The 27,314-nt window shown below is 46.5% G+C and overlaps 1 protein-coding gene across 1 annotated transcript in view; it reads right to left on the reverse strand.

The window, feature by feature from the left end:
* Positions 1 to 8,405: 8,405 nt before the first annotated feature.
* bean1 (brain expressed, associated with NEDD4, 1) overlaps positions 8,406 to 27,314 on the reverse strand; it is a 65,572-nt gene continuing 46,663 nt past the window's right edge. The window contains exon 5 of the mRNA XM_034185434.1: positions 8,406 to 9,229. Within this exon, the coding sequence (XP_034041325.1) occupies positions 8,842 to 9,229 (388 nt within the window). The 3' untranslated portion in view covers positions 8,406 to 8,841. The remainder of the gene's footprint in view (positions 9,230 to 27,314) is intronic.

Genomic DNA, 27,314 nt, shown 5'->3' on the forward strand with positions numbered 1-27,314 from the left:
GGGTTATGGTTGAGGTTAGAGGAAGGGATAGGGTTAGAAATACAAAAATAAAAAAACATGTCACGAAAAAGTGAGGAGCATTCAAAACAAGGGTGAGACTGACCTGGAAATACAGTACGTGAGCTGATTGTCAGCTTAGAGACAATCCAATGATCGTTGATCCATTAAGATTGTACACAAAATCTGACATGTTATAAACTAAAAGTTAAGTTTATTACCTGAGTTTTTATTGTTGAGACCATTTTCTCCAAAGGAGATATAGTTTTTTGGGATATAGCTTCTTGAATATATGATGCCATCCGGCTGTTGGTACACATACAACCCTGTTTTTTCAACAAGTCAGCAAATCCCGCATCACACAGGATGTTCTGAACAAAGTTAAAGCGTGCGGAGCCTTTGTGCAAAAGTTGAAAATGTGACAGATAGCGAGTGCTGCTGACTTACTGCGGGCAAAAACACAATGCCACCAGTGTGGGTTTAAATCTAAACATATGAATTCAATGAGAGGCTCATAGCAGAGAAATGCAAATAGTAATCTTTTTTTTTTTTTGAACGAAAGTTTATTATTCAACTTCACCGTATAATGTTACAACAAATTCGTCTTAAATAACAGCTCTTATAGTGTTACATTTGTATGATGGATAGGACAGAACACACACACACACACACACAAAAACAGAACAAAGATCAGAACAGAGAAAACTTGGCAAATTTGTTTTGGCATCAAATATATAGTGTTTATAGAATAGGGGGGAAAAAAAAAAAAATATATATATATATATATATATATATATATATATATATATATATATATATATATACGAGGTCTGTCCGTAAAGTATAGGTCCTTTTTATTTTTTTCAAAAACTATATGGATTTCATTCATATGTTTTTACGTCAGACATGCTTGAACCCTCGTGCGCATGCATGAGTTTTTCCACACCTGTCGGTGACGTCATTCGCCTGTGAGCACTCCTTGTGGGAGGAGTCGTCCAGCCCCTCGTCGGAATTCCTTTGTCTGAGAAGTTGCTGAGAGACTGGCGCTTTGTTTGATCAAAATTTTTTCTAAACCTGTGAGACACATCGAAGTGGACATGGTTCGAAAAATGAAGCTGGTCTTCAGTGAAAATTTTAACAGCTGATGAGAGATTTTGAGGTGATTCTGTCGCTTTAAGGACTTTTCACGGTGCGAGACGTCGCGCAGCGCTCTCAGGCAGCGTCATCAGCCTGTTTCAAGCTTAAAACCTCCACATTTCAGGCTCTGTTGATCCAGGATGTCGTGAGAGAACAGAGAAGTTTCAGAAGAAGTCAGTTTCAGCATTTTATCCGGATATTCCACTGTTAAAGGAGATTTTTTTAATGAAAGACGTGCGGGCGGATTGCAGCGTCGGCTCGCAGCCGCCGCAACGCTCCGTCACAGGAAAAACACCTCTGTTGGAAGCCTTGAGGACAAGTTGGAACATCTCCAGCTGATAAACAATTTCTCATATACTCACTCCACTGAAAGCCATCAAAAGCCAACTGGATTTTAACAAATGGTTATCAACACGGAGGTGTTTTTACTGTGCCGCCGCGCCGCGTCGGCTGCGTCCCGACGCGCGGACCCGTCCGCACGTCTTTCATTAAAAAAATCTCCTTTAACAGTGGAATATCCGGATAAAATGCTGAAACCGACTACTTCTGAAACGTCTCTGTTCTCTCACGACGTCCTGGATCAATAGAGCCTGAAATGTGGAGGTTTTAAGCTTGAAACAGGCTGACGACGGCGCCTGAGAGTGCTGCACGACGTCTCGCACCGTGAAAAGTCCTTAAAGCGACAGAATCACCTCAAAATCTCTCATCAGCTGTTAAAATTTTCACTGAAAACCAGCTTAATTTTTTGAACCATGTCCACTTCGATGTGTCTCACAGGTTTAGAAAAAATTTTGATCAAACAAAGCGCCAGTCTCTCAGCAACTTCTCAGACAAAGGAATTCCGACGAGGGGCTGGACGACTCCTCCCACAAGGAGTGCTCACAGGCGAATGACGTCACCGACAGGCATGAAAAAACTCACGCATGCGCACGAGGGTTCAAGCATGTCTGACGTAAAAACATATGAATGAAATCCATATAGTTTTTGAAAAAAATAAAAAGGACCGTTACTTTATTGACAGCCCTCGTATATACACACACACACACACATTAATACCTCCAAGTATTCTCCATTAGCGCCCTTAGCCCGTGATAACCTCCTTTATCTCCTTTTCTTTTCTCTCTCCCTCTCTCCCCTTTCCTTCCTTCTCTCCTCCCCTTCCTTTTTTCCTTTTTCTTCCTTACTCCCCTCTTTTCCTTTTTCTCCCTCTTCCATTTTTTTCCTTCCTCCTTCCCTTCACCCTCCTCCTCGTCCCTCCTTCTCCCTTTTTCTTTCCTTTTCCCCTCTCCTCCCTTTTTCCTCTTTCCTCTTACCTTCTTCTTCCCCTTTTCTACTTTTTCCCCTTTCCTCCTTCTTTCCCTCTTCCTTCTTCCTTCTTTTTCTGCTCTTCTCCACCTCACAATCTGTATTTATATCCAGTCATAGTATGTTATCAGTGGCTTCCATCTCTTTCTAAATAGGTCCATAGTGAGATTTAATCTTGCTGTTATTTTCTCCATTTTGTAGACATCCAAAATCCTATCTTTCCAGTGATTTGTTGTAGGTGGATCTGGTTTATACCAAAATACAGTTATCATTTTCTTAGCCACCAGTATCATTATCTTGAAAAGATACAGTTTTTCTTTAGATAGAAAGTCCCCCGGGAGTAATCCAAAAACAAAAACAAGGGGATTCCAGTCAATATAGGTTTGTAGAATATTTGAAATTAATTCCTTGATTCCCTCCCAAAATATTTAAAGTTAAAAATATAAAATGTGAATATGATCTCCAAATTGTCCACAGTTTCTCCAGCATAGGTTTGTTTTTGATTTATCGAATTTGGAAGTGATATCAGGTGTCTTAAAATATCGAGTATTTATTTTCCATGAAAACTCTTTCCATGTTGGGCTATTTGTCAGTTTGTGTCCACCTTCACAAATTTGTTCTCATTCTTGATCTTCAATTATTACGTTCATTTCCAATTCCCACTTTTCTTTTATCTCTAAAGAATTCTCTGACATATTTCTTTGTAAACTTTTGTATAAATTTGATATCATTTTATCATATTGTTTATGCTTGAGTGTATTCATGAATAGCATTTCCAAATCTGTAGGTTGTTTTTTAAGAAGTGACCATTCTTTATGGGACATTAAATAGCTTCTCAATTGCAAGAATCTACAAAAACAGTATTGATGTTAAGCCATATTTTTCCTGACATTGACTAAATGATCCTAATGTCTCCCCTTTAAATAAATCATTGATGAAAATTAAATTATTATTTTCCCAATTTTTGAACCTCTGATCTTGTTGCCCTGGTATGAAATCTAAAATGTCTGTAACTTTCATGGCTCTGGATATTGATTGGGGGGCTTTAATCTTTTTCCTGACAGTATTTAGAACTCTGTGAGTGCACTTCATATAGTTATTTGAGATTTTAAATTTGTTCCATACCTCATTTGAGCAGAATATTAACGATTGTAATGGGATTTGGGGACAATAACTTTGTTCTAATGTCAGCCATTGCATTTGTATTGTTTTAACCATTCCATTGCTCCATTTAAATAGTAATCATTTATCCAAATGAACTACAGAATCCTTTCATCAGTCTTTCTCCGTTCAAACATAACTGTGTGTGTGTGTGTTCAAACAGAACTGTACACCAAAATGACAGCAAGCCAAAGTCACATGCACGGATGCCTGCAAGTCAATCCGTTTCCAGTATGGGGAGAGTATGATGATGAAATTGGGACATACCGCTGGGTAAAAGCAAAAAAATAAATAAATAAATAAATCCACAAGAAAAACATGACTCAGAAAATGATGCTTGGAAAGGAGCAAGAAGTAAACACTTGTGGGTGATTCTTTAACTACGGGCACTATTGGCCTTGTAAATGTAATTTCCACCACACCATTGCCTTACAATATCAAGCGCCTTGGGGCAACTGTTTGTTGTGATTTGGTGCTATATACATGTGCCCTGATGTCACTATTTATCGCCATAGAAACTACCCAAACAATCTTTCATACAAACTGTTTAAAGGGACATTACAGTGTTGTGGTGGAAATTACGGCAATAGTGTGGGACAACTACATTTTGTTTAAAAAAAATCGCAACAGTTGTATGACATTGAATACCCCAATTATGTTTTGATTATTTTACTGATATTTTATTCAGAGATATTTTAAAACATTAGAAAAAATGTTTCTTTACCATTCATTTTTATCATTGAAGATCAAAAGTCTGGGTGTGGGGCAAGCACAAAATGGCAATATTTGCATATAATGATGCTGAAAAAAGGTGAAAAAGTCACCATAGACTACTAGAACAAATTTCTTAACACACTTTCATTGTAAAGATAACTATAAAAGTGTGAAATTTCCCCTTTTTTCTGTTTTTCATACAATATGATCAAAGGACATAAGTGCCCATATACCCTTATAAATTCCTGCCCCCCCCCCCACACACACACACACACCTCACCATTCATATATTAAAATACATAATTACATCACTATGTAAATCCAAGATATTTACAGTCACCCAGTGCCTAAAAAATAAACACACAAAAAAACCATAAATTAAATCAATCAAATTTGTAAGCAATCAAAAACTTTAGTTTAACTAAAGTGCTAAATAGCTGGGTTACATACTACACAGTATAATTTATCAGGTAGTAGAGGTCCAATGATATAGCCCCCCCACCCCCACAAAAAAATATTAACTACACAGCTGTTTCTCAAATCCAGTGAGGGCTCACAACACTGAGGTCAAAGGCCAAAGTAGGTCATTTTCAGGCCAAATGTTGAATTTGTATTTGCACTGAATTTGTATTTGGGGTTAAAAAATTGCAAGCCACCGTGGCTAATTGGTGGCAGTTTCAATTAGCCACATAGAAAGTTGATTAGCCACACATTGATTCAAAAGAGGGGAGAAATGCCACTATGGACCAATGTGTAAACGTTAATGTAAACTGCTATAAAACAAAACAAAAACTAAGCAGCACTCCAAGTTGGACACGTCTGTTCTGATTTCAGTTGTCACTGTACCACTCTGTCACCTGTTGGTGACTCTGGAGTCTATCCAGCAACTAAAGCTGTAAATCACAGGTGCCACACTGATTCCAGAAAGGGCCAAAAGGATGCAGGTTTTCTGTGTGTCCGCTGACTCCTGCAGGTGGTTTCAGTGATGGACTCATCCAGTCTGTTTAAAGAGATGATAATCAGTAAAATCACCTGGTGGAATTGGTGGGTGCAAAGAAAACCTGTACCCTCTTGGCCCTTTCTGGAATCAGTTCGATACCCATGCTCTAAATGACCATTGCACCCAACTATCTTGCCGAACATGTTAAGCCTTATGTGCCTCCTGCAGTTTCTGGATGCAGTCTCGCTCTGTCTCCCAAGGGTTAAAAAGAAGCCGGCAGGTTTTAGAGTGTTTTGCTGCTGTGCTCCTACCTGGTTTATGCAGAAAGGCAGCGTGGTGGCCAAGCCCATGTAATGCGGAGTTGCATCAGGAAGGGTATTCCAGTGTAAAGCTGGGGCCAAATCAACATTCAGATGTGTGTTGGATCTGCTGTGGTGACACCAAGTGAAACTGGGAGAAGTTGAAAGAACTTACTTACTTACCTGCTGTTATTTATTCAAAACACAGTAACTAAAATAACGTAAGTACAGTTTTGTTTTGTTTTTGGTGTGGGAGGGGGGGGGGGGGGGGTGTATCCATTGTCATATTATTTATTGTCCATGATCGTAATTTGGTCCAGATCCATAGTTAGTTTCAGTCTCCTTTCTGCATGTTGAGGGTCTTTCACATTCATCTTCCATCCATCATGTTGTAAAACTCTGACAACAAAACAGCAAATACTGCACAATAATTATCAGCATTATTTTAGGATGAGATGTGAGATTTTATTATTGCATGTCACAATGAAAATCTACAGTTTTATGTGTCATATCTTTGTTGCATCAACCCATCAGCCTTATGGGTAGGAAAGCTTGGAGCTAAGACTGCGTGCACAGTTATTAGGCAAGTGAGTTTTCTGGCCTTGTCATTTCTGCGCATATTTTCCGACTCCAACCTATACAAACCTGGATGCTTATTGAATTGAAGCATTCCCAGGTGATACAGCTTCTTCATCACAGGCAAAATGGGACAAAAAATAAATAAATAAAGATTTAATAGACAATAAAAAGTCAACAATTATAAAATGTCTTTTAGATATCTGTCTAAGCTGTTGCATGTAATCAATGGACTATCAAATGTTTTGTTGCAAATAGTCAGAAGGGTGACGAGAAACGTGGGGAAGAAAAGACTTAAATTAACTGCAAAAGCTTTGAGAAAAATTAAACACAACACTACCAGGAAACCTTTAACCTCCAGTGGCACCGCATTCCAGAAATGTTTGTTAATTTTAAGTTTTTTGTTTGGCTTACTCCAATAATCAAAAATAATCAAGTGGGATGGTTTTTTTATTTAGTTGCATAATAATTCAGCCCATTAATAGTTACCTAATAATTGTACACACATGCATATAGTCTCCTGAGAAATCCAAAACTCAACTTTTCATTCATAAACATTCAGTTTTGAGGTTTATTAACATTTTGGATTGAAACTGCATTCACTCAACAATAAAGCTCATCGTCAGAAATTCAACTTGCCTAATAGTTATGCATGCAGTGTACATGATGCTGACGGGTTCCAGTTACAGTGTTAATTTTACACCTACAGTTTTTCATAGAAAAGATAATATGGCTGTGAGAAAGCCAGTAACGTCAGTGGTGATAACAAATGTATAAATACAGACAGGTGAAGCGCCGTTAAACATCAGCTGGCATCAGATTTGACCTTTACAGAGATTTGGAGCAAGAAATGTGGCAGTAACTATATTTACACCAGCAACTGTGGCTAAGACACAAGATACAACAAAAGTGTCACATGACATCATAGAAACAGGCCCTGATGTTTACTAATGATGGACCTTTCACCGAATTTTCCTTTTCCTGATGGTGCCAAGAGTTCTGATGCCAAATTAAATAGAAATGTGCATAGAATTCACTGGAATTCAAATATATCGAATAGTAAAGAAAAATAGTCAGGCAACTTGCATTTTAGTGTTGCCCAGTAGATGGCAGCATATTATTATTTTATTTAAAGGAGATGTGAAAGTTTGAAAATTGATTGCACTCTGCCAGAAAGAAAACAAATAAATAAATAAATAAATAAAATAAAGAGCAGAAAAACTAAGCAATTCATTTTAAAACATTCTGCATTTAAAGGGCAACTGTTTATGTTTTAATACAGTGTATATTCATGCATTAGGGGAGTTTTGCAGCTGAGTCAAAACTAAAGAAGTGTTCCTCTATATGTGAAAAAGTATATATTTATTTAATTCGGCATCACACATCTTTTGAAATCAAACTGTCTTCACTGTTGTTAAATTAAACTATCACAACCATATTAGTCACAATTTTTTTTTTTTTTAACAACCACAAGGTTCATTAGGCTACAAAGGTACAGTGCACAGAAAGTTTGCACACGGCAATGCTGGAAAATAATTGAACCTCAAAGTTGGGTAACAATGCTGCACAGCTCTGAAACTTTTTGACAGACTCATCCAAAAAGATAACCGGAGATTAAATGGTTGGGGTTACTCTGTGTGGTTGTTTATACCCTTAAACTACATCACTAAATACCATAACAATAGTGCGGACGAGTCAACTCAATGTGGTCTACAGCAGTGGTTCCCAAAGTGGGGGGCCAAGTATTGTATTTATTTGTATTTACTTAAATACTGTGTATATTATATATTAAATAGCATGTTTTTGTAGTTTTGTGTGCTTTCTGGTTGTTTTTGAAGAGCTTTTTGGCTGGAAACCATCAGCTGTATCTGGCAACAACGACAATCATGCCTGAGCACTGCATCCAGAGATGGGAGTGGTGTCTACTTCTGCAACCCTCCCGTTCTGGTCACCAGCAAAATGTCCTGTATATTTGTTTTGTAAATTGTGTCAGTAGCATGGCCCAAGCACAGGGTCACCCCTTTGAGTCTGGTCTGCTTGAGGTTTCTTCCTCAAATCACCAGAGGGAGTTTTTCCTTACCACTGTTGCCTGTGTGCTTGCTCTGGGGGTTGGGAAGGTTAGACCTTACTTGCGTGAAGCACCTTGGGGCAACTTTGTGATTTGGCTCTATATAAATGAAAATGAAAAAAAAAAAAACTGCAAGCAGAACATGAACAAGTTTGTGAGAAAGAAAAAAAAAAAGACACATGATGCGTGTCACGTAAATGTGAAGGTGATATGTCACTTTAAATATTCTGATCTACAGCTTGAAAAATGTTTGGGAACCACTAGTCTATAGTATGATGATGATATTGGCATAACACAACTATAACTTAGCCTAAACTACAAACATACATTCTGGATCAGATCCAAGGGGCAAAAAAAGGAGAGATTATTCGTAAAGACACATCAGAAACCGAAGGAGCGTTGCTCAGACGATGATGAGGCACTGTCTCTCCAAAAACTTTACAACACAATCAAATCCTCGTCCTTTTGAGTTAAAGTGCAGCTACTACAACACTGGAATGCTGGTTGAAGTTCAGTGAGCTGCTAAAATCTGCTGTTTGACACACTAAGCTACAGTGTGAACGTGCGAACATCACATTGAAGTGTTTCCTTGTGGCTGGTGTCACAGCTAACGGCAATGCAAGGCAAAGAAACCATTTGTCCTACTAGGTCTGGTTTGCTCCTACTTGCTGGGAATGCCCCTCTTCCTCTCGCTCTGATTGATGCTTGTGATGGTCACATGGCATGAGTGGGAGGTGCCGTTCCTGCTCGGCCAGCACGGACTCATAAGGAGGTGCTGCTTCCAGCAGGAAGGTGATGGACGCTATTCGTTGCTGCTCTTCTTCCTGCAGTCCCATTGGGCCGTGGCACGAAGAAAACCAAATACCAGTGGCTGCGGTCTCTCCGAAATATGAAGACAGATCCGGGCTGGTGTAGTTGGGCTCCTCCTCAAGCCCTGCCCCTCTCTGACAGGGGTCCAGTAGGGAGTAAGGTGGTGGATCATCAGTAGGTATGTAGATCTGAGTCGCACCATCACCAATGCACTCATCGTAACTGCATATGAAGATTAAAAAAGGCAGTTAAAACAAAGAAATACAGTCAGTCATTCTTTTTCTCAAGAAGACTTCTCATCTGATGCAAATGGTGGCCAAGCACTTAAGTGTCTTTGTTTCCAGTGCGGAAAGTTCCTGGATTAAACCCCACCCCTGCGTATTCTCCAATATGGAGTTGCATTTGTCGTAAAACGTGTGCCAAATCAACATGCAGACCCACCTTGGATCTGCTATGGCAACCCTGAGTGAAAAAACTAGAGATGCTGAAGCAAATTACTTCTGACCAAATTTGGTGCCATAATGGCATGATTTAGACCCAATGGGCAAAATGAAGGCAAACTACGAAGTGGTAGGACAAAATGAGATTATTGGGATTGGGCCTTACAACTCAGAACACTTTGGATGGGAAGCAGCTCTTTATTGGCCATATTCAGTGCCGAGTCCTCCTGAGCAGGCAGAGTTTGGTTGGACTCGAAGGTGGCTCTGTTGACTCACATCCATCTTAGGAGGGCTCAGGTTAAGCCTGGCAGAACTTGGCTGGACTACAAGCAAACTCCAATGTGCACTCTTTATACTGGGGTAACTCTTTACATGCAAGTTCCTGTAAAATTTGGACATATTCAAAACTGGTATGACTATAAGTGACTTCTCTTGACTCCCTCACCTACCAACCCATTAAAGAACCATGCGGAGTTGCCACTTAGGAAAACTTGTGCCAAGTTATGTCAGGTGTGACAGCTTCTTTAGTTCTTGAGGGTGAATTTACACTTGTAAAGTAGTCAATCAAAACCGTTTTTCTCTTGCAATTAAGTTCAAAATGGTTTTCCTTGAGGCTTGTTTAGGGGAGCTGGGGTTTTGATGACGGTGGTATGATCAAAAATAAAACATTGTGCATCTCAGTATGGTCTTCAACTCAATAAGTCTCAGTTATCCTTTACGCTCTGCAGATCATAGTGAATGTCTTGCCCTTCTTCCTCCACAGTATCCGACTAAAGCAGAAGGACGACCTGGTCCGAGAGCGTTTTTTGACTCCTTCTCACTTTGTAGTACAGGACAGTAATTAATTCGACCCTGTTCTCAGTTAACCCTGAACTTCCCGGGGGGTGTAATCCTCTCTTCTCATATCGCTGCTTTTTAATCTACAACAGTTGTTTTTGCTCTCATAAAAGTCATTGCACATCTCAGAGAAATGTACAAAAAGCTGCTCATGTAACACGAAACAAAGGTTACATCCATGTTACTGCTACTTTAACTCTTTCATCACGTTTGACATCTTAGAAAACTAGTTTAGTACAAGAGGTGGTGTGAGGTACAAAACTGTTATATATATATATATGAGTATAAATATAAAATAATGACATATATACATTCAACATATTTTATTTATAATTACACATTGTATTCACACTTTCAAATATAATATCAAAGTTACAGTCTACTTTGGAATGGTACTTGGATTTTGTCCATTTTTATAATAAGGGGTTGGGATTCTGTCCACTGGGATTTTGTCTATTGGGATTTTGTCCGCTGGGATATTGCCATGGAACCTCTGAGCTGGATAGTTCTCACAGGCCATTGTTTTTGTCAACCACAGGGAACACCTGTGTAAAGCCCAGGTTACACATAGACGGTTTTGTCAGCGGGTAGTACGTAGACCGAAGTTCGCGGTAGTTCCGGCTGTTTTTGCGGTGGAAAGGGGCGGAGCATTTCGCCGGCGTTTTGAGCGCCGTACTAGCCGCAAATACGCGGATAAAACACCGCTAAATACGCCAAATAAAGCGTCGTTTTGACGCCGTAGCATCCGGCACACGTCAGGCAACGGGGGTTAATACCCAGTTCTATCCTTTACAATCGCAGGTTAAGACGCGCATGAGAATGGCGGTGTTCTGCTGTGGCTGATAATGCCCTGTGTACCGCTGGATTTATCCAGGCAAATCCTGCGTTACTCCAGGAACTTTTGCATATAGGCACCGCCCCCAGAGTATAATAGGCTGAAGCAGCTGTCACTGCAGGGGGAGGGAGCTCATCCTCAGCCTTTTCTTTTCCTCTCCTTTTCCCCTCCTCAACGTGTTGCTCCGTCTCCACCACAGGCCTCTCCTCTGCTTCTGAACCAGACCTCTTGGTAAGTCCTTGCCGCTGCCAATTTTCTTTTAGGAGGCATATTGGAGCTTCTCTGCAAAAATATCTGGAGCTGGCCGCGAGTGAGAGGCCTGCATGCAGCGCGCAAGCGTTTTTATACTGACCGCTGCCTATCGGCCGTTTGGAACGCCATTAACCGGGAGGTGGCGTTTAGAACGGCGTACTGTCCGCTAGCGCCGCCGTTTTGTCTTCCTCTGTCGCCGGTTAAAACGCCTTTGAGGACGCCGATGTAGGCTCTATCGCCGTTTTACACGCCATTGGTTAGGGATACAACGCCGGCCGCCAATTACGGCGGTGTAAACTGCGGCACTACAGGAAGGGGCAGGATGAAACGGCGATTAATAAGTATCAAACGCCGTTGTTTGCATTGTCTCCGTCATCACACGAATTCTCCGGGAGCGCTCCCGGAATTATTCGACATGTTCAATAATTTTTTCGACGATTCCCGGTAAAGCCAGAACTAAGCCACGCCCCCTAGTGCCAGCGTTAACAACGGTGTGTGATCCTTAAGATGGCCAAAAACTCTTCCGGGACCTCTTACCATCTATGTGTAAACGGGGCTTAAATGTGTGCATCTACAAATACCAGCAGACCTGAAAGATTCAGTCAACGACTGAGTCAACTCAATGACAAGCAGAAAGGAGACAAGTCTGACTGTGGAATCCATTGCGGATTCTTCTGGTTCCATCCTTGCTGTCTACCACAGGAAGGCTTCTTGCATGGATTGCCAACAACCGTCTGAGACCACTAACAGCAAACATGCTTCCTGAAACCCAGAGTGGCTTCTGACACCATCAAGAGGGACACCAGACATGATCTTCACTGTCCGGCAATTGCAAGAAAAGTATCGAGAGCCACTGTAACTCACCTTCCTTGACTTGACAAAGGTGTTCGACAGCATCTCATGTCCGCTTCTTTGGAAGATAGTGAGCAAACGGGCTGTCTGGAGAATTTCATCAAGATCCTGAGGCTGTTGTGTGGGCCGCCAGAAGAGGAGGTACTGCTGGCCCACCACCAGAGGGCGCCCTGCCTGAAGTGCGGGCTTCAGGCACGAGAGGGCGCAGTCGCCTCACAGGAGCAGCCAGGGTGACAGCTGTCACGCATCACCTGCAACAGCTGTTACCACTCATCTGATCAGCAGGGGAATATCAGCAGGACGACGTCTCCACCTCTTTGCCGAGATATCGTTCTACCTGGAAGGTAACGTACTCAGCTAACTGTGTGACAGTAAACCTTCTTGTGACTTTGTGCGTTGTAACAGACTTCTTTTCCAACGAGAGGTGGAGGTAGTTTTCCTGCCGTGCGGATTGCTGGATGCAAACGCGCCCTCGTTTAATTGTTTCTTTGTTCCTCGCCAGCAGTACCAGGTCCGACACGCGGAGGCAGTGGCCACCTGGGAATTCGGGACTTGGCGGCTCCAGTATTCCCGGGGTCTGGTGGCGGAGGAAATCGTGTGGTTCCGGTTCTACTTTGGACGGACGTCTCCTATCTTCGAGCCTGCCCACACGACACCTTTTGTGATTTGGCTTTTTGTCCATTATTGTAATCTGTTGTATTTATTGTGCCCATTCACAACAGTAAAGTGTTGTTATTTGACTTCCTCCATTGTCCGTTCATTTGCGCCCCCTGTTGTGGGTCCGTGTACCGACACTTTCCCAACAGGATATCTTGGCCAACGTCATGGATCCCGAGGGGCGTCAACCGGCTGTTGAACGGCCAATGGAAGAGCAGGGCGCACAGGTGTCTGCAGGAGGAATGATCGGTGAGTTGCAGCGAATCCTCACCGCTTTTACGGCTCGGCTGGATCTGATGACCGAGCAGAACGTCCTCCTTAACCGCAGGGTGGAGGCTCTCGCCGCGCAGGTGGAAGCGCGCCCTCAGGGCGCTGCTGCGGCTCCCCCTCCTGTCGATCCTGTGCGCAACAGTGACGTTCCACAGGTCGTTCAACGACCCCCCCCCACCTTCCCCTGAAGCATACATAAGCCCTCCAGAGCCGTACGGGGGTTGTGTGGAGACATGCGCGGACTTTCTTATGCAGTGTTCGCTCGTCTTCGCACAACGTCCCGTCATGTACGCGACTGACGCTAGTAAGATAGCTTATGTGATTAATCTGCTTCGCGGCGAGGCACGCGCTTGGGCTACAGCGCTCTGGGAGCAAAATTCGCGGCTCCTTCTGATATATGATGGGTATGTGAGGGAGCTCAGAACAGTGTTCGATCACCCAAATAGAGGAGAGACCGCTTCAACCGTGCTGCTGTCAATGAGACAGGGACACCGGAGCGCAGCTGCTTATTCAGTCGACTTCCGCATCGCGGCTGCGAGGTCCGGCTGGAATAGCACTGCCCTCCGCGCCGCCTTCGTAAACGGACTGTCGTTAGTCCTAAAGGAGCACCTGGTGGCCAAGGACGAACCGCGGGATTTAGACGGGCTTATCGATCTCGTTATACGATTAGACAATCGGTTAGAAGAACGCCGTCGGGAATGAGACGAAGGGCGTGGCCGGGCACGCGCCGTCCCTCTCCCTTCCGGTTCCGACCGCGTTCCGCCCTCCCCACGCTCCACGGCCCCTACGCTCCGTGTGGTTACAGCTCCCCCTGCTGACGAAGCTATGGACATGAGCAGGGCCACATTTAGGGCACCAGAGAGACAGAGGAGGCTGGCCCGCGGAGCGTGTTTTGTTTGTGGCTCGATAGAGCATCAGGTAAGAGACTGCCCCGAGCGGTTAAAACACCAACGCCCGCCCCTAGAAACTGGGCTAGGGGCCCACATTGCCACACGACTCCCAGTTACAATCCTTTATGAGGATTTAACCCTGAAGGCCCCAGCACTGGTGGACACGGGCTCTGAAGGGAATCTGTTAGACAGCAGATGGGCCAGGGAGATAGGGCTCCCTCTGGTGGCGCTTACCTCGCCTGTGCAGGTGCGGGCACTAGATGGCTCCCTACTCCCTCCAATCACATATAAGACACCACCAGTAACTCTGGTGGTGTCAGGAAATCACCGGGAGGAGATAGTTTTTTGTGACTCCTGCTACCTCCCGTGTGATTTTAGGGTTCCCCTGGATGTTAAAACACAATCCCCGGATCGATTGGCCGTCCGGGGTAGTGGTTCAGTGGAGCGAGACCTGCCATCGGGTATGTTTAGGTTCCTCGGTTCCTCCCGGTTCCCAAGCTAAGGAGGAGGTCAGAGTCCCGCCCAATCTAGGGACGGTGCCGGTGGAGTACCAGGACCTTGTGGATGTGTTCAGTAAGGATCTGGCACTCACCCCCCCCCCCCCCCCACCGTCCGTACGATTGCGCCATTGATTTGGTTCCAGGTGTTGAGTTCCCGTCCAGCAGGCTGTACAACCTCTCACGACCTGAGCGCGAATCAATGGAGACCTACATCCGGGACTCTTTAGCTGCCGGGTTGATCCGGAATTCCACTTCCCCGATGGGTGCAGGTTTCTTTTTTGTGGGAAAAAAGGATGGCGGACTACGTCCATGCATTGATTACAGAGGGCTGAACGAAATCACGGTTCGTAACCGATACCCGTTGCCCCTGTTGGATTCAGTGTTCACGCCCCTGCATGGAGCCCAAATATTCACGAAGCTAGATCTTAGAAATGCGTATCACCTGGTTTGGATCCGGAAGGGAGACGAGTGGAAGACGGCATTTAACACCCCGTTAGGTCACTTTGAGTACCTGGTCATGACGTTCGGCCTCACAAACGCCCCCGCGGCGTTCCAAGCATTAGTTAATGATGTCTTGCGGGATTTCCTGCACCGATTCGTCTTCATATATCTAGACGATATACTCATCTTTTCTCCGGATCCTGAGACTCATGTCCGGCATGTACGTCAGGTCCTGCAGTGGTTGTTGGAGAACCGGCTGTTTGTGAAGGGCGAGAAGTGTGAGTTTCACCGCACATCTTTGTCCTTCCTGGGGTTTATCATCTCCCCCAACTCCGTCGCTCCTGATCCGGCCAAGGTTGCGGCGGTGAGAGACTGGCCCCAACCCACTAGCCGTAGGAAGCTGCAACAGTTTTGCAACAGGCTTTGCAAATTTCTACAGGAGGTTCATTAAGGGCTACAGTCAGGTAGTTAGCCCCCTGACAGCCCTGACCTCACCAAAAGTCCCCTTCACCTGGTCGGATCGTTGCGATGCCGCGTTCAAGGAGTTGAAACGGCGCTTCTCGTCTGCACCCGTTCTGGTGCAGCCCGATCCTAGTCGCCAGTTAGTGGTTGAAGTGGACGCCTCGAACTCAGGGATAGGAGCTGTGCTTTCCCAGAGCGGGAAGACCGATAAGGTCCTTCACCCGTGTGCCTATTTTTCCCGCAGGTTGACCCCGGCCGAACGGAACTATGACATCGGCAATCGAGAACTCCTTGCGGTGAAAGAGGCTCTTGAAGAGTGGAGACATCTGTTGGAGGGAACGTCCGTGCCATTCACGGTTTTCACTGACCACCGGAACCTGGAGTATATCAGGACCGCCAAGCGGCTGAACCCCAGGCAAGCCCGCTGGTCACTGTTCTTCGGCCGTTTTGACTTCCGGATCACCTATCGTCCCGGGACCAAGAACCAGAGATCGGATGCCTTGTCCCGGGTACATGAAGATGAAGTCAAAGCGGAGTTGTCGGATCCACCGGAACCCATCATCCCGGAGTCCACTATCGTGGCCACCCTCACCTGGGACGTAGAGAGAACCGTCCGGGAGGCCCTGGCACGAAGCCCGGACCCCGGAACTGGGCCGAAGAACAAACTATACGTCCCACCAGAAGCTAGGGCTGCAGTCCTGGACTTCTGTCACGGCTCCAAGCTCTCCTGTCATCCAGGGGTGCGAAGAACCGTGGCAGTTGTCCGGCAGCGCTTCTGGTGGGCGTCCCTAGAGGCCGACGTCCGGGATTATATCCAGGCCTGCACCACCTGCGCCAGGGGCAAGGCTGACCATCGCAGGGCATCAGGCCTACTCCAGCCGCTGCCTGTGCCTCATCGCCCCTGGTCCCACATCGGCCTGGATTTTGTCACGGGCCTCCCGCCGTCCCAGGGCAACACCACCATCCTCACGATAGTGGACCGATTCTCCAAGGCGGCCCATTTCGTGGCCCTCCCGAAGCTCCCAACAGCCCAGGAGACAGCGGACCTCCTGGTCCACCACGTCGTCCGGCTGCATGGGATTCCAACAGACATCGTCTCCGATCGCGGTCCCCAGTTTTCCTCGCAAGTCTGGAGGAGCTTCTGCCGGGAACTGGGGGCCACGGTGAGTCTCTCGTCTGGGTACCACCCTCAGACCATTGGGCAAGCAGAACGGGTAAACCAGGAGGTGGAACAGGCCTTGCGCTGCGTGACTGCCGCGCACCCGGCGGCCTGGAGTACCCATTTGGCCTGGATCGAGTATGCCCATAACAGCCAGGTTGTCTTCAACCACCGGCCTCTCCCCTTTGAGGTATGTCTGGGGTATCAGCCCCCGTTGTTTCCGGTGGTTGAGGGAGAGGTCGGTGTGCCCTCGGTCCAGGCCCACCTACGGAAGTGCTGTCGGGTGTGGCGTGCCGCCCGTTCTGCTTTGCTAAAGGCCCGGACGAGGGCAAAAGCCCTTGCAGACCGTCGGCGGCCCCCGGCCCCTGCGTATCGTCCAGGGCAGGAGGTGTGGTTATCCACAAAGGACATTCCCCTCAAAGTGGACTCCCCCAAGCTACAGGACTGTTACATCGGCCCATTCAAAATCCTTAAGGTCATCAGTCCAGCCGCAGTGAGGCTTCAGCTTCCGGCCCCACTGCGGATCCATCCTGTGTTTCATGTGTCCTGGGTTAAACCACATCACACCTCACCCCTCTGTACTCCGGGTCCGGCGCCGCCTCCTGCCCGGATCATCGATGGCGAGCCGGCTTGGACTGTACGCCGGCTTTTGGATGTTCGTAGGATGGGCCGGGGCTTCCAGTATTTGGTGGACTGGGAGGGGTACCGACACTTTCCCAACAGAGGCTTCTCCATGATGATAAGTCTGCCATAGTACAAAAACTGAAGAGACAATCTTCCTCGTCACAGAGGGATTGCCACAACAGTGATGACAATGCTGTTTGTGTGCTCAAACTTGGGCAGGAGTTTGCTTTGTTTTCTCTTTGTAGGGTGGTTGGATTTTGTTTAGTTTTTTAAAGAAATGTAACTCACATTGTTGACTTTTTGTCCTAAAATAGGTCATAAATAAAATCTTGACTCTTCTTGTTTTGATTGTACGTGCACAAAAGAGGACTGTCAATTTGCAGAAAAGTCAGAGCCTTGTTGCTACACTGATGACCTCCTGGAGGAGCCCCAGAGGAGAAATAGGATGCATGAAGAATTGTGTGTGTGTGTGTGTGTGTGTGTGTGTGTGTGTGTGTGTGTGTGTGTGTGTGTGTGTGTGTGTGTGTGTGTGTGTGTGTGTGTGTGTGTGTGTGTGTGTGTGTGTGTGTGTGTACAATGGGGTGCAGGAAGCAGCAAATCAGTGTAATTCAATAAGCACAAGGGCTAACTGCATCACTCTGGTGTCTCAATACTGTGCGTGTGTGTGCATGAGTTGCTTTTGTTATTTGTTATTCCTCATCTAACGTCTTTCTTCCTTTGTGCGGTTTCTCCTTTCATGGTCTTGTTTGTGTGTTGGTTTGTCAGGTTGTAGTTTCTGCTTTCATTCCCACCCGGGAGTCAATGGACAGACGTCATAACATTATATAAGATCTTCAGAGCTCAAACACTGGGGTTGGGTGGGCTGTCCCATGGGTGGCAGTGAAAGTCGAGGGTCTCGGTGGACAAAACCCGGGCTACAGAGGCTAGCTCTGTGGGCGTGGAACATCACCTCGCTGTGGGGGAAGGAGCTGGAGCTTGTGCGGGAGGTGGAGCGTTACCAGTTAGATCCAGTGGGCCTCGCACAAGTCCCTGGCTGAGCACCACTAAATTGGAGTTTACACCGGTAGATGAGAAGATCACCTCCCACATGACCCTTAACTGGAATGAGCAGGTTTAGAAAATGGATGGGTGGATGGTTTCAATAGCTAGCATTTGCTGCCGCCATTCACAAAATGCAAGAACATACATGAGCCTGCTGTACAATGCCAGCTTTTACCGTGAATGGCCATAGATACACCTTCAAAAACTCATTTGTATGTACAGCCTATGTGTCACTCAAGTGACGGATCTGTTCTATCACACAGTAGAGAACAAGGCTGAAATGAAAAAAGGAAACGTGTAGAAGTGCAGTTATACAGACAGCCTGATTTTGAAAAGTTTGAGTGTGTAAAAACATGCACAAACACCATAGCTCCTTCAAAAATGTGCATGCTGATTTACTATCTAGGATTCTATCTTGTAAATACATACAATCAAGCATATTGTCCTTTTAAGATGTTTGCCGCCATGAATGAATGAAACTTTGATGCTAACATATCCCGTGTTGCGTGATTGAGATACTGATTTAAAGTCATTCCCTGTGAGCTGTTTGGGTATGCATATCTTTATTTTCACTCTATAATCTTCTTTAGCAGAGAAAACACCATGATTAAACATTAACTCATAGTAGTCTATTTTTAACAAAACACTGACTGCCTAAATAAAATGCATATTGTTTTTGATGCATATGATGCATTTTTTGTATATATGTGGTTTTTGTGCATACATAACATGTACTTGTATACATGAGGCCCCAGGTGGTTAACACTAATTGTGTTTTGCTTTTAGAAAACTGACCTGCAATTTTAATGACAATAAGACATGTCGAGCTGTAAGTTAAGGAAAAGCACAGTGTGTCAGTTCAGTCAAAGGAGGTGGTTTTCTGAGGTGTTGTTTGTTATGATTCTGCATTCGTCAGCTGGATCCTGCAGAGTGTTTGTGCAAAACCTGACATTAATAATGTTTGTGTGTGTGTATGTCTATGTTTTGCGGAGTGAAAATAATTTGCCTGCAGTGTTATTTTCCATTTCAGATTTAATCACAACTGACCCTGAATTGCTTTAATTTAATCTAGAAAATTTATACAGTGTTGAAGTTTAACAGAAAATTCACTGAAACTCCAGGGGGTAAAGAAAACAAAAGTCTTAAATTATACATACTCATTTCTGTTATAGACTGTGTGAGTGAAAGCTGACAAATAAGGAAAAACAATGGGGGTGTTATGTGGGCCGCCCGAAGAGGAGGTACTGCTGGCCAACGCCAGAGGGCGCCCTGCCTGTAGTTGGGTTTCAGGCACCAGAGGGCGCAGTCACCACCCAGGAGCCAGGACTACCAGCTGTCAGTAATCATCATCACTGCACCATAAAAGCCCGGAGGAGACACCACATCTCTGCTGAGATATCAGTTTACCACTCAGGTAATTCTCTCAGCCGTTGTTTCTGTGCCGAACGCACATACCTTGTTTGTTCTGAACTTTTTGCAGGAGTACCTGGAACTCTACTTACAGCTGGAGCTGGGTTTGTGGACGGTGAGGGAGTGACGATCTTCACTCCTCATTCCACTTACGTTAAGTAGTAGTTCAGGCTCTGCCGTTAACTGGTTCCAGAGTTGGAGGTGAAGGTGTTCCCTCCAAGTGGATAAACACTGTGAGTTGCTGACTGCTTACTGGGTGTCCACACACCCACCATTAACCTGTTTTTGTTCCTGCCAGCAGTACCGGATCTGACAGCTGAAGTAGAGGCCACCTGGGGACTCGGGACTTGGTGGCTTCGTTGTACTGCAGGTCTTCGTTGGCGGCGGAACCTTGTGGGCCCCGGCTCTTCTCTGGATAGGCGTCTCCTACCCTCGGGCCTGCCCACACGTCACCTGTTGTATTTTGTAATTGACTGTCTAAAAGCAGTATTCGACCTGTTGTGCACATTTGCCACAATAAATTGTATTTATTGGACTATCTATTGACCGTTCATTTGCGCCCCCTGTTGTGGGTCCGTGTCATTACACTTCCCCAACAGGATATCTCGGCCAACGTCATGGATCCCGAGGGGCGTCAACCACCAGTTGAACAGCCAATGGAAGAGCAGGGTGCACAGGCGTCTGCAGGAGGTGTGATTGGTGAGTTGCAGCAAATCCTCACCGCCTTTACTGCTCGGTTGGATCTAATGACCGAGCAGAATGTCATCCTCAATCGTAGAATGGAGGCTCTCACCGCGCAGGTGGAAGCGCGCACTCAGGGCGCTGCTGCAGCTCCTCCTCCTGCTGACCCGGTGTCGAATATAGACATTCCACTGGTCATTCAACGACCTCACCCACCTTCCCCTGAAGCATACATAAGTCCCCCAGAGCCGTACGGGGGTTGTGTGGAGATGTGCGCGGACTTTTTAATGCAGTGTTCGCTCGTCTTTTCACAGCGTCCCATGATGTACGAGTCGGACGCCAGCAGGGTGGCTTATGTAATTAATTTGCTTCGAGGCGAGGCACACGCCTGGGCTACGGCGCTCTGGGAGCAGAATTCACGGCTCCTTACCTCTTATATTGGGTTTGTGAGGGAGTTCAGAACAGTCTTTGATCACCCAAACAGAGGCGAGACTGCTTCTACAACGCTGCTGTCAATGAGACAGGGGCGTCGGAGTGCAGCTGAGTATGCGGTCGACTTCCGCATAGTGGCTGCGAGGTCCGGCTGGAATCCCGCTGCACTCCGCGCCGCCTTTGTAAACGGACTGTCGTCAGTCCTGAAGGAGCATCTGGTGGCTAAGGATGAGCCGCGGGATTTAGATGGGCTTATAGATCTGGTTATACGGTTAGACAACCGATTGGAAGAACGTCGACGGAAGCGAGACGAAGGACGTGGCCGGGCACGCGCCGCCCCTCTCCCTTCCCGTTCCGAAGCAGCCCCGCCTTCCCCACGCTCCAGAGCCCGAGTGCTCCGTGTGACAACAGGTCCCCCTGCTGACGAAGCTATGGACACGAGCAGGGCCAAAATAAAATTAGAAAACAGACAGAGGAGGCTGGCCCACGGAGAGTGCTTTTTCTGCGGCTCTAACAAGCATCTGCAGAAACAATGCCCCAAGCGGTCAAACACCAACACTCACCCTTAGAAACTGGGCTAAGGGTGGGCCATAACACACACGCGGGTACTGCACGAAAATCCGCACGAATCCCAGTTGTGATCCTCTGTGGGGATTTAACTCTTCAAGCCCCAGCACTGATTGACACGGGGTCGGAAGGGAATCTGCTTGATAGCAGATGGGCTACAGAAGTAGGGCTCCCTCTAGTGGCTCTTCCTTCACCAGTGAGGGTACAGGCACTAGATGGCACCCTTCTTCCATTAATCACACACCAGACACAGCCCTTAACACTGATTGTGTCTGGGAATCACAGGGAGGACATTGTGTTTTTTGTGACACCTTCTACCTCCAGAGTAATTTTGGGCTATCTATGGATTAGTAAACACAATCCCCGGATTGATTGGCCGTCTGGGGTTGTGGCTCAATGGAGCGAAACCTGCCACCGGGAGTGTTTACGATCCTCGGTTCCACCCGGTGTGACTGCTAAAGAGGAGGTTCGAGTCCCCCCCAATCTCACGACGGTGCCTGTTGAGTACCATGATCTTGCTGATGTTTTCAGCAAAGATCTGGCACTCACTCTACCCCCGCATCGACCGTACGATTGTGCCATTGATTTAATCCCGGGTGCTGAGTATCCGTCCAGTAAACTGTACAACCTCTCACACCCCGAGCGAGAATCAATGGAGAACTACATCCGGGACTCATTAGCTGCCGGGTTGATCCGGAACTCCACCTCCCCGATGGGTGCAGGTTTCTTTTTTGTGGGCAAGAAAGACGGTGGACTCCGTCCATGCATTGATTACAGAGGGCTGAACGAGATCACGGTTCACAACCGATACCCGTTGCCCCTGTTGGATTCAGTGTTCACGCCCCTGCATGGAGCCAAAATATTCACTAAATTGGATCTTAGGAATGCGTATCACCTGGTTCGGATCCGGAAGGGAGACGAATGGAAGACGGCATTTAACACCCCCTTAGGTCACTTTGAGTACCTGGTCATGCCGTTAGGCCTCACTAATGCCCCCGCGACGTCCCAAGCATTAGTAAATGACGTCTTGCGGGACTTCCTGCATTGGTTCGTCTTCGTATACCTAGACGATATCCTCATCTTCTCCCCGGATCCTGAGACCCATGTTAGGCATTTACGTCAGGTCCTGCAGTGGTTGTTGGAGAACCGGCTGTTTGTGAAGGGCGAGAAGTGCGAGTTCCACCGTACTTCTTTGTCCTTCCTGGGGTTCATAATCTCGTCCAACTCCGTCGCCCCTGATCCGGCCAAGGTAGCGGCGGTGAGAGATTGGCCCCAACCGGCAAGCCGTAGGAAGCTGCAACAGTTCCTCTGCTTCGCTAATTTCTATCGGAGGTTTATCAAGGCTATAGTCAGGTTTTGGTCCCCTTACAGCCCTGACCTCCCCAAAAGTTCCCTTCACCTGGTCGGATCGGTGCGAAGCCGCGTTTAGGGAGTTGAAATGCCGGTTCTCTACTGCACCAGTTCTGGTGCAGCCTGATCCTAGCCGCCAGTTTGTTGTGGAAGTAGATGCCTCTGACTCAGGGATAGGAGCTGTGCTGTCCCAGAGTGGGGAGTCCGATAAGGTACTCCACCCCTGTGCCTATTTCTCCCGCAGGTTGACCCCAGCAGAGCGGAATTATGACGTCGGCAATCGGGAGCTCCTGGTGGTGAAGGAGGCCCTGGAGGAGTGGAGACACTTGTTGGAGGGAGCTGTGGTTCCATTCACGGTCTTCACCGACCATCGGAACCTGGAGTATATCTGGACCGCTAAGCGTCTGAACCCCAGGCAAGCCCGTTGGTCTCTTTTTTTTTTGGCCGTTTTGACTTTAGGATCACCTATCGCCCCGGGACTAAGAACCAGTGGTTGGACGCACTGTCCCGGGTGCATGAAGAGGAAGTCAGAGCGGAGTTGTCGGATCCAGCAGAAAACATCATCCCGGAGTCCACTATCATCGCCACACTGACGTGGGACGTGGAGAACATCGTCAGGGAGGCACTGACGCGTCACCCGGACCCCGGCGGTGGACCACCTAACCGTTTGTACGTCCCACCAGACGCTAGGACTGCAGTTTTGGACTTCTGCCATGGTTCCAGGCTCGCCTGCCATCCAGGGGTGCGGAGGACCGTGGCAGTTGTCCGGCAGCGGTTCTGGTGGGCGTCTTTGGAAGCCGATGTCCGGGAGTATGTCCGGGCCTGTACCACCTGTGCCAGGGGCAAGGCAGTCCACCAATCGGAGAAGGGACTCCTCCAGCCGCTGCCTGTGCCTCATTGCCCCTGGTCCCATATCGGCCTGGACTTCGTCACGGGTCTCCCTGCGTCCCAGGGTATGACAACCATCCTGACGATAGTGGACTGGTTCTCCAAGGCGGCCCACTTCGTGGCCCTCCCGAAGCTCCCATCGGCCCAGGAGACTGCAGACCTCCTGGTCCACCACGTCATATGTCTGCATGGTATCCCTACGAACATCGTCTCGGATCGTGGTCCTCAGTTCTCCTCCCAGGTCTGGAGGAGTTTCTGCAGGGAACTGGGGGCCACCGTGAGCCTTTCGTCCGGGTACCACCCACAGACCAACGGACAAGCAGAGCGGGCTAATCAAGAGCTGGAACAGGCCCTGCGGTGTATGACCTCCGCGCACCCGACGGCCTGGAGTCAACATCTGGCCTGGATCGAGTACGCTCATAACAGTCAAGTTTCATCAGCAACCGGCCTCTCCCCATTCGAAGCGTGTTTGGGGTACCAGCCCCCATTGTTTCCGGCTGTGGAGGGAGAGGTCGGGGTTCCCTCGGTCCAGGCCCACCTCAAGAGGTGCCGTCAGGTGTGGCGTACAGCCCGCTCTGCCCTGCTGAAAGCCCGGACGAGGGCGAAGAGTCATGCAGACCGCCGACGTGACCCGGCCCGGAATATCAGCCCGGGCAGGAGGTCTGGCTGTCAACAAAGAACATTCCTCTCAACACGGAGTCGCAAAAACTGACGGACAGGTATATTGGACCTTACAAGATCGCCAAAGTCATCAGTCCAGCCGCAGTGAAGCTGAAACTCCCAGCTTCACTGCAGATCCATCCTGTTTTTCAGGTGGAGGTGTTCCCTCCAAGTGGATAAACATTGTGAGTTGCTGACTGCTTACTAGGTGTCCACACACCCACCATTAGCCTGTTTTTGTTCCTGCCAGCAGTACCGGATCTGACAGCTGAAGTAGAGGCCACCTGGGGACTCGGGACTTGGTGGCTTCGGTGTACTGCAGGTCTTCGTTGGCGGCGGAACCTTGTGGGCCCCGGCTCTTCTCTGGATAGGCGTCTCCTACCCTCGGGCCTGCCCACACGTCACCTGTTGTATTTTGTAATTGACTGTCTAAAAGCAGTATTCGACCTGTTGTGCACATTTGCCACAATAAATTGTATTTATTGGACTATATTGACCGTTCATTTGCGCCCCCTGTTGTGGGTCCGTGTCATTACACTTCCCCAACAGGGGGTAAACAAAATTTTCTCACCATAAATCAAAATTATGATACAAACTTAAAGGTGTATGGTGTTTGGGTTATTTAACATTTAAGTCATCAAAAAAAATATTTCCTTTGGCACCACTATAATTTTATTCCTTAGCATTTAACTAAGGGACTCATAATATGAAATTGCCAATATGATCAAAAAGAATTGAAACTTTGGAAACAATTTAGAATTTCAACCCCTGAAGGGTAGAAATTCATGCAATCAGACACCATGACCTACATTTAGGTGTGACGTCATGGATCATGTGGGGGGTCCCATGCTGAGAATCACATGGCAGCAGCCAATTAGAGTATAGAAAGGCAGCGTGATATCAAATCTTAAGGATCTTAGCAGGCATGCCCTGAGAATGAGCATGAAGCAAGTAGGTCGGGTCACAGGTAATCTCAAAACCTCAGGCATGCACAGACGTGCTTCCTCCCACAGTTAGTCTGCACAATGGTGTTAGAAGGAAAAGACAATATTCACCATGGAATTCCCACCAGATGAATATGTTCTCTTCATTAAAATGAGCTGTAATTTTGCAGTGTTACAAAATAAACAGTCAGTATATTGCTTGTTTTTCAGCAGAAACTAAATTTTGTCAGTTTTGTGACATTTGAAAGGCTGAACAGCTTTAAACCTTTGATTTTACAGCACATCAATTAAAAGTTTTACTTTACAAGTCAAAACAATGATTTTCTGAAAGCTTCAAGTTTCTGAGAATTGTGTAATTTCTTCTTTAATTCACACAAAAACTGAGATGCTTGCTGACGTTTTGCATGTTAAAACCACATAGTACGATGATTCAGCTGTTTGCAGAATATCAGCATATTTATTTCAAGTGTCCTTTCTGCAAATGCCTCTGTTACTACCATCGTATCTCATAATTAATTCAGAAGGATTAAATTATTGACAGTTTGTCGTAAGCACAGACTTCACCGTTCTTGGAAATGGTTGCTGGAGTTGTTGTCACAGCAGCATCTCCATACAGACCAAACCTACAGAGGATCAGTTTATTCTGTGTAAAGCAAATTAGATGGACTGAAACAGCATTTTTATTTGATTTACTAAATTAACTTTTCACAGCCTTTGCTCAATACTTTGTTGATACACCTTTGGCAGCAATTACAGCCTCAAGTCCTCTTGCATGTGATGCCACAAGGTTGGTGCACCTATCGTTGGGCAGTTTTGTCCATTCCTCTTTGCAGCACCTCTCAAGCTCCATCAGGTTGGATGTGGAGTGTCGGTGCACAGCCATTTTCTTCTGTTCAATCAGATTCAGGTCTGGGCTCTGGCTGGACCAATCAAGGACATTCACAGAGTTGTCCTGAAGCCACTCCTTTGATATCTTGGTAGGTGACATCTTGATATCGTGCTTAGGGTCATTATCCTGCTGAAAAATGAACTGTCACCCCAGTCTGAGGTCAAGAGGACTCTGGAGTAGGTTTTCATCCAGGATGTCTCTGTACATTGCTGCATTCATCTTTCCCTCAATCCTGACTAGTCTCCCAGTTCCTGCTGCTGAAAAACATCCCCACAGCATGATACTGCCACCACCATGCTTCACTGTAGGGATGATGCCTGGTTTCCTCCAAACATGACGCCTGGTATTCACATCAAAGAGCTCAATCTTTGTCTCATCAGACCAGAGAATTTTGTTTCTCATGGTCTGAGAGTCCTTCAGGTGCCTTTTGGTAAACTCCAGGTGGGCTGTCATGTGCCTTTTACTAAGGAGTGGCTTCTGTCTGGCCACTCTACCATACAGGCCTGACTGGTAGATTACTGCAGAGATGGTTGTCCTTCTGGAAGGTTTTCCTCTCTCCACAGAGGAATGCTGGAACTCTGACAGAGTGACCATCAGGTTCTTGATCACCTCCCTGACTAAGGTCCTTCTCCCCGATCGCTCAGTTTAGACGGGCAGCCAGTTCTAGGAAGAGTCCTGGTGGATCTGAACTTCTTCCATTTATGGATGGTGGAGGCCACTGTTCTCATCGGGACCTTCAAAGCAGCAGAAATGTTTTTCTACCCTTCTCCAGATTTGTGCCTCCAGACAATCCTGTCGCGAAGGTGTACAGGTACAAATCCTTTGACTTCATGCTTGGTTTGTGCTCTGACATGCATCGTCAACTGTGGGACCTTACATGTAGACAGGTGTGTGTCTTTCCAAATCATGTCCAATCACCTAAATGCTCCCCAGGTGGACTCCAATTAAGCTGCAGAAACATTTCCAGGACGATCAGTGGAAACAGGATGCACCTGAGCTCAAGTTTGAGCTTCATGGCAAAGGATGTGAATTCTTATGTACATGTGATTTCTTAGTTTTTTTATTTTTAATAAATTTGCAAAAATCTCAAAACTTTTTCACATTATCATTGTGGGGTATTGTGTGTAGAATTCTGAGTAGAAAAAAAAATTATCCATTTTGGGAAAAGGCTATAACAAAACAAAATGTGGAAAAAGCAAAGCACTGTGAATACTTTGTGATGCACC

The sequence above is a fragment of the Thalassophryne amazonica genome, chromosome 13 (genome assembly GCF_902500255.1).
Source record: "Thalassophryne amazonica chromosome 13, fThaAma1.1, whole genome shotgun sequence".
NCBI classification, from domain to species: Eukaryota; Metazoa; Chordata; class Actinopteri; order Batrachoidiformes; family Batrachoididae; genus Thalassophryne; species Thalassophryne amazonica.